The 12,186-nt window shown below is 47.0% G+C and overlaps 1 protein-coding gene across 4 annotated transcripts in view; it reads left to right on the top strand.

Annotated features, from left to right (window-relative positions):
• TRIP4 (thyroid hormone receptor interactor 4) overlaps positions 1–12,186 on the top strand; it is a 35,766-nt gene that overhangs the window by 7,608 nt on the left and 15,972 nt on the right. For all 4 annotated transcript variants that reach the window (XR_012588936.1, XM_074599716.1, XM_074599715.1 and 1 more), the window contains exons 6-11: positions 1,603–1,732; positions 2,044–2,259; positions 2,793–2,919; positions 3,659–3,846; positions 4,932–5,056; positions 5,866–5,957. Coding sequence is in view for 3 of the 4 variants with exons in the window: in XM_074599716.1 (XP_074455817.1) it covers positions 1,603–1,732; positions 2,044–2,259; positions 2,793–2,919; positions 3,659–3,846; positions 4,932–5,056; positions 5,866–5,957 (878 nt within the window). In the remaining variant the exon portion in view is untranslated. The remainder of the gene's footprint in view (positions 1–1,602; positions 1,733–2,043; positions 2,260–2,792; positions 2,920–3,658; positions 3,847–4,931; positions 5,057–5,865; positions 5,958–12,186) is intronic.

Below are 12,186 nucleotides of genomic sequence, written 5' to 3'. Positions count from 1 at the left end.
ACCTGAATGTTTCTCTGGGATGTAAATTGCCAGGACATTTTGTGAACTTTATTTGCTTCAGAATTTACTGGGCTTGTTGCTGCATGGTGTGTGTGGTGGGCACTGAAAGGATGGCTGGGAAGTCAGCTCCTTGGATCCTCTTAGCAAGCCCTCGGCAAAGCCCTCGGCAGCATTTGTGACCTTCAACAGAGGTGATAACTGAGAGTGTCAAATGGCAGCGTATAATGTCCTTAGCCAGAGGCTCGTTAGGCATTCCTGAATCAATCACATGAACTGGATCATTGTAGCAGTCCTTGAAAATTAGGATAAGTCTCATGTGGAATGTGTGCTGTGGAAGATGAAGTGCTGCTATCTGATTTGCTGGGTCTAGAGAGGTGGTGGTTAATATTTTCTGATGACTCTTCTTGTCTAACGCTTATCTTGGGAGCTAAAAATAGGAACAGAGCCAAGGAAAGCAAGAGGAAATAATACCCAGTCTCCCAGCGAAGACCTGTGCGTTATGGGGATGTTTGTCTGAATTTAGCTGAAATATAGCCAAGGTCACAGTGTTCTTGGTTGAAAAATACACTTTGCTGAAGAACTGGGGAAATATTTACTCTGGGTCTCAGTGTCAACTTCTCTTTAGAGCTGCTGAGATGGCAGGAGGTCCCATGAGTCCTTGAGAGTAACAGCTGATCACAAAGTTGGTCTGTTTATAATCTTCCTGTAGAAATTCTGATGTACTTCAGGATCCCCTTTTCTTACCCATTTTATTGGTTTTCCCTTCTGCCCCTGCCAGCTCTCGTGTTGTGCATTATCTGTGTAGGTGAAAGCTAAAACGTGGTTAACTATTTGTCTGGGGAGTGAAAAAATGTGGATCGGCGACGACAGGGAAGTACAGGGATTTTGTTTCCCTGAAATGAAGGCATTAGCGTGCATGATGTCTTCTGTGAAATACATTGGTCTGTTCCATTGTGCCTTCCATGCAAACCTTTCCCCCCGCTGCCCCGCTTTTTGTTTGTTTGGTTTTTGGCCCCTTGCCAGAAACAGTAGGAAAGAAGAGGTCATTTTGGGGAATAGATTTCTCCATCTCTAGCAATAGCTGGTATGAAAATCCTGCTGAGGTGTGGTGGGGGAGGATTTCATTTGCGAGAGGTTCATACCGCAGCAGGTGGAAGGCTTGCTCTGTGCGTAACCGGCAATTGTCAGTGATCTGTCGTGACCAAGGGTCTCTTTGTGAAGGTAACAACACTTGTGAGAGAATTTGGCTTTTAGGAGGGGACTCAAGGCCTGCGGATGGTGATGGGTGGAATTTGGACTGCACAAATTGTTAGGGAAGGGTGAAAGAGAATCGAAGACCTTCTCTCTAAACGCTACCTAGATGTTGTCATTGTAGTATTTAAATACTACTCCCTCCTCCCCCTTGAAGGAGGGAGTCTGTGAAAGGGGCTAGAGGGAAAATCAGGGCTTGAACCTGGTTTGGAAAGGTGCTGATTGTGGTGCAAAGTTCTTCTTTCAGCTCCTTAAATGGCCTTTGTTTTAGGGGGCATTTCTGCAGCCAGGCCCACCAAGACTGGGCTTTAAACAACTGACTGTTGAGCTGTGATTTGTTTTCTGTCTCAGGTGCTGAAAATTCGGGGAATTTGGATGCTATAAGCAAAGACTTACTGCCTCGACAAGAAGCTAGACTCAAAGCAGGCCTGGAGATGGCTGTGAAACACAAAGACAAGTTGTTGGAATTTGACAGGACAAGGTAAGGTACTAACTGTGAGGCTATTGTGAAATACCATAAATTATCTGGCAGGCTAAGCTGCCTTTAACGGAAATGTTAGAGAGTTCTTCTAAAATTTAGGCTGTAGCTACAGACAGCTTAACATTGGCATTTGGTGGAACAAAAGTGAACCCCTTGAATGGGTCCCGTTTGGATGTCCTTGCTTTGTGTCCCTGACAGTCAGCTCTAGAGGGAGCAGAAGGGAGCCGGTAGGAAGACAGGTTTGGGGCCGGCAGCGCTCTGTGACTCTCCTGCTGTGCTCATCTTCTACTCTTGTGGTTGTTTCTCACCAGTGTGCGTCGAACCCAGGTCATTGACGATGAATCAGATTACTTTGCCACGGACTCCAACCAGTGGCTCTCCAAGCAGGAAAGGGAGGCCCTCCAGAAGAGAGAGCAGGAGCTGCGGGAGCTGCGTCACGCCTCTCGGCTTGCCAAAAAAATCACCATTGACTTTGCTGGCAGACAGATCCTGGAAGAAGACAACAGCATGGCTGAATACCACAGCAAGTGAGTGAGAACTGGCAGTGTGAAGGCATCCCTGAGAACAGAGAGGTGACAATCATTATGGATAGGGGTCTGGCTGAATCTGGAAGAGCAAGTGTAAGGAAAGCTGAGCAAGCTGGCCCCCTGAAGGGCACTTCGGACACTAGGATGCAGTTTTACATCTTTTTCTTCCTTGAGGGTCTTTTTGGCTTGCAGCATACTGTCTCTTTCAGCACAACTCTGCTGAGACCCCCCTCCTAAGCCCAACTGTGCAAAGCTTGCATGGGGTTTCAGTAGCTGGCATGTCTGTTAAAGAGAAAGCTGCCCTGGAAAGAGATGTTGCAGAAGGCCTCTCTCGACAGAACCAATTCATCTCAAATTCAGGCAGTTTCTACAGTAGAGTGACTGTTCAAATTAGGAATCAGACCTGGCAAGGAATTTGTTTAACTGGGGGAGGTGGTTAAAAAATGCTTTGGGTCAGAAGTGTTTGTGTAGGGAGAAGGGAGACGTTGCCGAGGGAAGCAGGGAATTTTCATGCCTCTTTTTTGTGCTTGCAGACTGGATGAAACCATTGAAGCCATTAATTGTGGCACGCTGAGCCAGCCAGCTGGGAGCCCGGACACAAAGATGACTCGGAATTCTGGTGTTTTAGTGAATCCCCATCTTCTTCAGCCTGCTCCTTTGGTCAGTATGGGTTGAATGATTTCTACCAGAATAATGACTAACTTTATGATAGTTGAGCTCAAGAATTGTGAATTCTACCATGTTTGTGGTACCTCTTTCCTCCCCTGTGTCTGAGAGATCCTCTTTAGCCATCTGAGTTGGGGACAGAAAAGGTTTGCCAATGCCCTGCTCTGTTTCCAGCTCTTGGGAGGTTTGGTTTATCTGGGTTTTAGTCTCCTGCCTCTTTTTCAGGAACTTGGAAGAATTTCTGAGAGCCAGCCTAAGATTGTGTTGCTTTTTCAGCTCTATTTATGAAGCCTTTTCTGCTAGATTTGCAATTTCTAAAGAGCATAATCTCTACCTTCCAATTCCACTGCAATTGTGGTGGTGCATGAGAAGCATTTGGAGGTTGGATGATTCCCAGTTTTAAGTGTTGATGGCTGTGAATATGCTTTGAAAATTGTGCCTTCCTGTGAATACTGTGAAACACCAGCAGATAGGTTTGTTCTTTACATCCGTAATTTAGCTGTGATGCATAGAAAGGAAAAGCCACGCAGAGCAGAGCATGACCTTGCTTTTCCTCCTGCCAGAGTATTGCATGTAAGTGCAGTGAGCTTGCAAGGAGGGAATTGTGACCCCAATAAGAGTAATACCTCTGTCCTTAAATGAAGGAAAACTTCAAATAGGATTTGCACTTGGTATACATTTTTTTCCTAGAGAGGTGCTAACCTTTTTCTTATTTCTTTTGAACACTCTGAAGTGGGTGGACCAAACTGGTTTGCTCCCGCACAGGAAAGCCATCCATTCCATGGACGCTGGAAATGAGTCTGGCTCGGAGCGGAACAGGTTGCGGATTCAGGATCGAGAGTTGCAGGAGATCTCAGATGATGGCTGGTGCCTCAGCATGCACCAGCCTTGGGCTTCCTTGCTCGTAAGAGGAATCAAAAGGTACAGGTGTGGCCTGAACTGTGATGTATCCTGGTCAGCTCTTGCTTTGTAGGCGAGATGGGAAGTTGTGCTCCTCAGAGGACCTCTGTGGACTCGCTTGCATCGTACAGTGACTAATACCTACTGGTAGCTCCACGTTTGGAAGCCATGCTTCCTCATCCACTGTACTGATGGTTTGAGAAGCTTGTGAGTCCACTTTTCATGAAAGTAGCTAACCTGGAAGGTAGAAGTTACTTCACAGTGGGTAAATGTAGAGAAAGGCCAAGATTTCTGCACTGTAGTCACAGTGTGCCTTTCTGAAAGGCAAATAAGATGAAAATGTGAAGTATGTTCTTCTGTTCTTTTTGTCCATCATAAAGATGCCAACAGTGGCACCCGGCTTTGTTTAAAAAAGCCAACCACATGCACCCACCCCTTGCTGCCACCTTCCCCCTCTGGGCTAGGAATTGGGTTGCAAAGAGAAGCGCCTTCAGCGCAGCATCCCGGGCGTGTTAATTCACCTTTCCAACCACTAACAGAACAAAGAGTCTTCTTTAGCCTTTTTTTTCCTTTCCTTCACAGAATTGTTCATTTTAGAGAGCAAAGCTTTTTCACTTCCCGACCTAAAGATGCTGTAAATCTTAATGTGCCCCGGCTTCTGCATCCAAGTAGTCTGGGGCTGCTGTCAGCTGCTCTGATACAGCTGCAGCATTGATGCCTGAGCTGCAGCTAACGACCGCTTCATACAGATGCGTAGTCCGTTATTAGTCCCTAGATTGCATGCTTACTGTGCGTAACTTTTTGAGCTTGTAAGGGAATTGTACGAGCAGGTTGTCTTACACGTGTGTTGGGCATGCTGCTGTACTTGGAGGGGACTGATGTCCTTTTTTGCTGCTGCTCTAAAGCAGTGAGGACATACTCTGCTTGTGGCATTATTTCTTGCCCATCTCAGCTTTTCTCTGTAGTGCTGACACATTGCTTGAGTTTAAATAGTGAGGGCAAAGCTTAGCAGCAGGAATTGTGTAGCAAAACGTTCTATTGAAAAATCTGTCCGTGTGGGTGCTTTCTACTGCAATGTAAGTCCTAAATCCTCCTTTATTCTCTAGGGTGGAGGGCAGGACCTGGTACACATCTCATAGAGGGCGGTTATGGATTGCAGCTACTGCTAAAAGACCTTCCCCTCAGGAAATCTCTGAACTGGAGACCACCTACAGAATGCTGCTCCGGAAAGGTGAACTTCTCTCCTTGAATCTTTGTATTATTTGATACATTGAGCCACATAATGAGCAGTGTCAGAAAGGCTCCTCTGCTGAGTGGTTATTGCTGCTTCACTTTTTAACCTTCTGTTCTTGAAATTCTCTTCATCCTCTCTACGTTTTGTCAGCCAAATGGCTGTGGTGGCAGACTTTAACTCCATTCTTTAGCTGGTCACGTTCTCCAAGCACAAACACCATCGAATTGCACCTGACTTCCGTGATAGCTTTTGACAGCAAAGGACTTCATTTTGTTCTTGGCTCAAGCAACAAGCTATCGAGTGTGTGCTTGCGTGCGTATGAAGTGGCTTGCGCTTCAGTCTGTTTACAGTGATGTTAAAGGCTTTTCGTATATTCTGACCTTGTGGAAATCGGGATTGAAGAGCTGCAGGTTCTTGGGAAGAAGTTATTCACTCCTGTGGGTAGGAGGGTGCTGGTGGCTGGGCTGTACGCTTCTTTGTGCTGTGTTCCTGCACATCATCCAGCTTAAGTGCCATACAGCAGGATTGTCTGCTCCCGCATTGGGGCAAGGAGCTCTTCCTGCACTGTATGTTCCTCTCTCAGAAGCTAAGCAGGGAAAGGTGTATATATAATTAAATCTCCCAACCTTAGTCCTGTCATGGTGAAGATCCTGAGCTGGAAAAAGGGTGTTAAAATTGCTGTGTGTTTTCTTGTGCCTCAAAAAGTAGAAGTGCATGGTGGGAGGGAAAAGCACCTGGGGGTTAGAAGACCCCAGCTACGTGTGTGGGGCTGTGAGACCACTTATGAGATGTTTCTTTTGATGCAGATGTGGAATTTCCGAACGATTATCCCTCAGGGTGCCTCCTAGGCTGTGTGGATGTGACCGATTGTTTATCACAAGAGCAGTTTAGTGAGCAGGTGAGTACAGCAAATAAACCTTTACAAACTTGCATTAGCCAGCAAACTTTTAAAGTAGTATATCTCGCCTCCATGACGTGGTCTAGAGAAGACATCGAATGGAGATTTTAGACTGCAATGGGAGAAGACACAACTACTGTGTGGTCTTGTATGGCTAGAAAGAGAATGTACCAAGCAAATGTATTTCAGCAGTGATGGAAGGGAGCAGTGGACTAACACAGGCTAACTCCATCGTCAGCTTCTCTGGCAGTGAGGTAGTTTGGTTGAAACTAGTTTCTTACATGCTCTGAAACTCTTTTCAATAAGGACTCACGCCTGTTTAATTAAACTGATGCTGGCTTGAGAGACTGTTCTGCAAGGGCTCGTGACAGCCGTTGCTTCTTTTGCTGCACGGACAGATGTGCACCAGGATGCTGTGGCTGGGCTGGACTGTGGAAGACAGGAACTTGCAGTGCGTTGGTGTTGCATTTCTGGTGTTCATCCTCATTTGGCAAACTCGGGAGCTTACATTTTACCTCAATGTGGATTCTAAAGCACTGATTGCTCTTGAAACTTCATGGGAGTCCTAATAGAAAGAGTTGCTCTGAGTTTTGCCCAGCCAGGCAGCAATCTTTTGCTACTTCTGTGTATAACTATGCTGATCTTCCTACCTCAGGAAGGACTTTGGAAGGGTTTAGCACCTATTTGGCTGCTTTTGGAGCGCAGCAAACAACTCCCTGAGCACAGCCTGCAGAGACTTTGCAGTTGTTGCAGAGATTTGTGTGGTAGAGGATGTGAAGGGGTGTGGAAACTCAAAATAAGGCGTGGAAATGTGGAGAAACTCTGCATCGATGGTAGTAGTGTGCTATGGGACCTTGTCCCTGCCCTGTGGTACCAGCAGGATCAGCTACTCTGGAGTGGGTATCTTGGCCCAAGCAGGGGCATCTAGGTCTGTAGCTGCTGGAACTGCCTGGTGCTTATTCCTGGAGCTGGAGGTCACAGTGGCCTCATTGGTAAGAGTTGTGTGCTGGCTGGAACACCGAGTCACCAGGAGAAGAAACTGTGAGAGGAGGTGAGCACCCTCCCACTGGGGAGGATGGACAGGAGAGCCACAGGGTCTTCATGGAGACCCTGCAGAGAGGACATCCAGAGCCCCTGTATACAGGGAAGGAGGGACAGCTGGAGATCATAATGGATCAAGACTCCCAAGGAAGTCAAGAGATGTTTGAGTGGCCTTTTCCTGAATGAGGCAGGTGATTTGGTGACCAGGGACACAGATAAGGTTGAGGTACTGAGGCCTTCTTCGCCTCAGGCTCCCCCAACAGGATCTCCCAGAGGTCTCGTGCCTAGAGGCAGGGCTCAAGCAGGAGAGGGACTACCTGTAGGGAAGGCAGATTGAATCAGGAATCTTTTGAGAAGTCTCAACCCATACAAGTCCATGGGTGCTGATGGCATGCATCCAAATGTGCTGAGTGTGTTGGCAGATGTCTTTGTGAGGCCACTCTTACCTTGGAAAGATTATGGAGGTCAGGAGAGGAGCCTGATAACTGTAGAAAGGTGACTATTACATCCATCTTTGAAAAGGGAAGGAAGGATGATCCTGGACACTTCAGGCCAGTTGGCTTCACTTTCGTCTCTGGGAAATTCATAGAGCAATTCCTCTTGGAAGCCAATTTTAGGCACATGGAGGAGGAGGACACTGGGAATAGCCAGTGTGGATTTACCTAGGGGTAAAATCATGCTTGACTAAGCTGATTACCTTTTGTGATACAGTAGTTAGTGTGGTGAATTTCTTTTACTTTGTATTTAGCAAGGCTTTTAGCTTGGTCTTCTACAGCACGCATGCATCCAAGTTGAGTCACTATAGTCTGGGTGGGTGGACTAACGCTGATAACTGGCTGGGTCACTCGGATTCAAAGTGCTATGGTGGTTACCTTGTAATCTCCTCGGAGGCTTATTGCAGATGGTGTTCCTCGGGGATTTTTCCTTGAACTTATTTTCCTTGAACTTTACCTCGAACTGCTCAGCAGCTGGGCTGCCATTCAGAGGAACCTAAATAGGCGGGAGGCAAAGGGCTGACATGATCTTCCTGAAGGCCCAACGCCAGACCCTGTACCCGGGGTGGACTAAGCCCTGCTTTGGTGCTGGGGAGTGGCTCTGCTGGAGGTGCTGGGGATCTTGGCAGCCAGTGAGCTGAATGGGAGCCCTCGCAGGAAGGAGGGCTGGTGGCATGACAGCCCAGTATGGCCAGCGGAAGTGGTTATTCCTCTTTGCTCAGCATTGGTAAAACCACATCTAGAATACCGTGGTCATAAGACAGATGCTGATAATCTGGAGTGAGTCCAGTGGAGGCCACCAGGATGACAGGGGGCTGGAGCATGTGCCTGGTGAAGAGAGGCTGGAGAAGAAGAGAGACCTACTTTCTGCAAGGAGCTTATAGAGAGACAGAGCCAGGCCCTTTGCTGATGTACACAGCAGGAGGATGAGAGACAATGGTCATAAATTGAAAGAAAGGTTTTGGTGTGACCTAAGAAAAAAAATTTCCCAGTGAGGACAGCTGAGCACTGGAGCAGGCACTGCCCAGAGGGGTTGTGCAGTCTCCACCTGTGAATATTTTCGAGACCCAACAGGACAAAGACTTGAGCACCCTCACCTGAATTCAGTGTCGACTTTGCTTTGATGGGGAGGTTGGACTAGAGACCTCCTGAGGTCTGAGTCTGTGATGCTGTGACTGACTCCAGGCCTAAAATTTGGAGTGGTGGCTTTCCTCGGGGTGTGTTTTCTTCACTTAAAAAGCCTGTGGTTGGTACCAAGCACAGCACAGCTGATCTCGATACCGTTTCATGTCTAGTCGCTCCACTGCTCCTTGTGGGCAGGTCTTGGTCTTATGGGAAACACCAGACCATGTAGGGCTTGATAGTGAACCAAGACCATCTTATGAGATGAAAGAAAAGGATTCCTTGGGACAGAGGAGGAGGCCACACCAGGCTTATGGACATCGTCTTGCCATGAAGAATTCGAGAAGCATCAGCAGCTGGGGGCTGTTTCTTACAAAGTGCACTTCTGGCTTTCACAAACCCTGTGAGGTTTTTTAGCAGAGAGAGATGCCTGGAAACTGGAGATGAAGAGAATATTTCTCATGAGGTTGTGTCTCTTCTCAGTCGTGGGCAGAATGGGGAGAGGTTGGAATACGAGCAGCAGAGGGAGCTTTGGGACTGGAATACACCGAAATCTGCAGCAGTGTTTGGCCTTGCATGGGATCAAGCCTTGGGAGACAGAAGAGGAAAGGACACTGAGGTGGGTGTAGGGTTTTTTTTTTCCTGTAGCATCCACTGATTTACACTGGTTTCAAATGGAGAATCTTGCTTTCTTCTTGGTGGAAAGATACGTCTCTCGCAAGTACTTTTCTGCCCCTAACAATTCCCCCTCTCCCTTTGTGAGTATGTTTTTCAGGCATTGCTAAAATGGCTGTGACAGCTTCTGGAAATTGAGCTGTAGGTAACTAGCTTTTAATCTTCCCATAGAGGAGCCTCACAATTAGCTCTGCTCTCTATAAATTCCCCCCAGTTCGGTGGAACCGCTTGGCTGCAGAGACACTGGGGGAAGAGTAGTGTATTTCAGGAGCGCTGTTATCAGACCTATTGGTGAGAGATTTACCTCTCATCTCAATGCCATGATGCCGTGGCACATGCAGGTATACATCTCACTGGCTTTTTGCTGCTCCCATATTGTAAACTATTTATAATTCCTAATTTGTTGCCTTTTTACAGTGATCCATTTTTTCCCATGATTGCTCTATGCGGCGTTTGTTTCCCTAGCTGCTAAGGTTGAATTAAGAGATCTGAGTGTCCTTCTAAAGCTGGTTTATGAGGAAATGTATGTTTTTCTGGACTATTGTGAGCAGCAAGAGCATCCGAAGGAAGCTGAGATTAATTTAATTGCAAGTGCTAGTAGGACGAAACAGTGTGCAGCGCCAGCTCAGAGATCCGAGTTGGATCTTGCTGGGAGCAGGAAATCCCTGTTGCTCATGCTGATGATTCAGCCCAGGTTCATCAGCCACCGGCACCAAAGCCATTGTCAGCAGTGTAATCCAGCCGTTTCTTGGTGTGCAAAGACTCCTCCTCGCTTCAGAGGCAGAGGGAAAGGAAGATGATGTGTTTTAGCCACTTGTGGCGTACAAAAAACATAGAATGTTTTCTAAAGATCTGCAGTGTATTAGCAAGTAAGGTAACGTGGTGCAGCAGCAGAGACCTCTCGGAGATTAAGCCACCACGGAGCTCTTTTCAGGCACTGTGCTTTGACTCACACCTCTCCTCACCAATTCGTGTTTGAAGCTTCTGTGTTTTCCGGAAGAAATCATTTCACAAGTGCAGGGCAAGCCAGGTTTGCAGGTTATACCCACCACCTGAAGACGACATAGTTCCCTGTCCTGCTCATTGCCTTCTGATGGTGGCCCTGCCTTTTTCAGCAGCCGCAGAAGTTTGTTTTGACTCTCTGTTGTGACCATTCGTTCCCGTAGGCAAGGGAGATTCTTCCTGGTCTGTCTCCCCTGCGACTTTTCTATTATTTCTGTGTCTTTTTGGTGCTGTCATCCTCTCCCTATTTAGTACTGTCTGCAGATTTAATTTCCTTGCTGTTTGCATCCTCTCTCAGGTTGCTAATGAAGATGTTAGTGGCACCCTGCTGGTATTTTTCTATCATTATCCTCATTTAATATATTTTTTTACACTTGTGCTCAAAAAACAACATCAAGCGACGATGCCCTGTTTCACCGTCTGCTGCACTGGCAGACTCAGACCGAGTCCCTGCCCCAAGAGCTTGCATTATTATTAGGGACTGGTTATTTATCTGCATTATTTATCTGTAAGATGGCCTTGCGTCACCCCTTCAGAGGGGTCAATCTTGCAGCTCTGCCCTGCGTACAGTTTTTGAAGACCGATTGAGGTTGTTGAAGTGGTTTGCAGATCCGCAAGAGCCATGCGAGAAGTGATGACAGAACAGGATCTTGTTACGCAGTAGCTGGCAGGGAGCAGAGGAAGAGCAGAGCAGAGATGTCCTTGTGATTAAAATCAGTATCACGTCGGATGACATTGCCCTAATCCCAGTTGTGCTACTTATTGCATGAATTAGTTAAATCCGTTCCTCTGGGTCTCCTTCCCACGTGGAAAATAAAGCTGTGCTTCCCTGTCAGAGGTTATGTGTGCCTAATGTTACTGCTCAAAGCTGGGATCTTTGGATGGAAGCTGCTCTAGGAGCAGAAGTTACTATCAGGTAGGGAAGTCCATCCAGGGTACCAAGTGTCCCCTGCTTTGTTCGCAGGGGCCTGAAGCAAAAGCTGCTTTCTGAACTCGGCCTCGCTGCTGTGGGCGGGTGGTTGGCTGGTGCCCGGAGCTCCCTCTGCGCGGCTCTTAAATCTCAGTATTTCCAGTTGAGCTTTGCACATCTTACACCTCCTCGAAGCGCGTTCTGGGCTCGTTTCCTTCTCTTCATGGCAGCTGCCCAAAAAGCCTCGGTCAAGACCAGAATGATCCCTTTGTTATGCTTTTTGTCGCTAAAGGTGACCTGGAAACTTTTTTCTTTTTTCCCCCATCGAGATCTGAGCACTGACGACGGCTTTTCCTTGCTCCGGGGCTGACGTCACCGACACCTTGAGCAGAGCAAGGAGCTGCCTTTCTTTTCCTGCGTGAGGTGTCGGTGACTTCAGCAGCGCTCGCTGGGGAAACATGGGATGGTGCAGGCAGGGCTTGGCCAGAGTCTAAAGCAAGCAGGGAACTATTTACATTTATGCTGTTTTAATGTGCTCTGAAGTCCGTGTTCATTTTGCTAATGACTTTGATCCAAGAGACTATTACTTTAACTGGGAAAAGAACATTTCCGCTGCTGTTATTTTAGTAGTTGATAGGTGTGTTTGGACTTATTTAGAATGCAAGCTCACACACATGCCGATATCTAGATGTAGCTATTATCTCGGGTTGAAATATTGGGTAATTATGTTTGACGGGAGTAAAGTGTTTATTTTTCATTTGTAGGTGATCGCTTAGTGTCCTAAATCTGCACAAGGGAACACGTCTAAGCTATTTTTGGGCCACGAGATTGCAACTATCATTTAAATAGGCTCCATCCTTCCTTCTCAGGAAATTTGTGTTTAATCTCTTGCCCTCCTCTTGCCTCCCTTGTGAAAATAACGGCAAAAAAATGAGACTTGGACACGAAGCATACAGGACTTGCTTTAAATTCTCAAAGAAATGTG

This window comes from Larus michahellis, chromosome 9 (assembly GCF_964199755.1).
Source record: "Larus michahellis chromosome 9, bLarMic1.1, whole genome shotgun sequence".
NCBI lineage: Eukaryota > Metazoa > Chordata > Aves > Charadriiformes > Laridae > Larus > Larus michahellis.
This window is presented reverse-complemented; position numbering and strand designations above follow the sequence as displayed.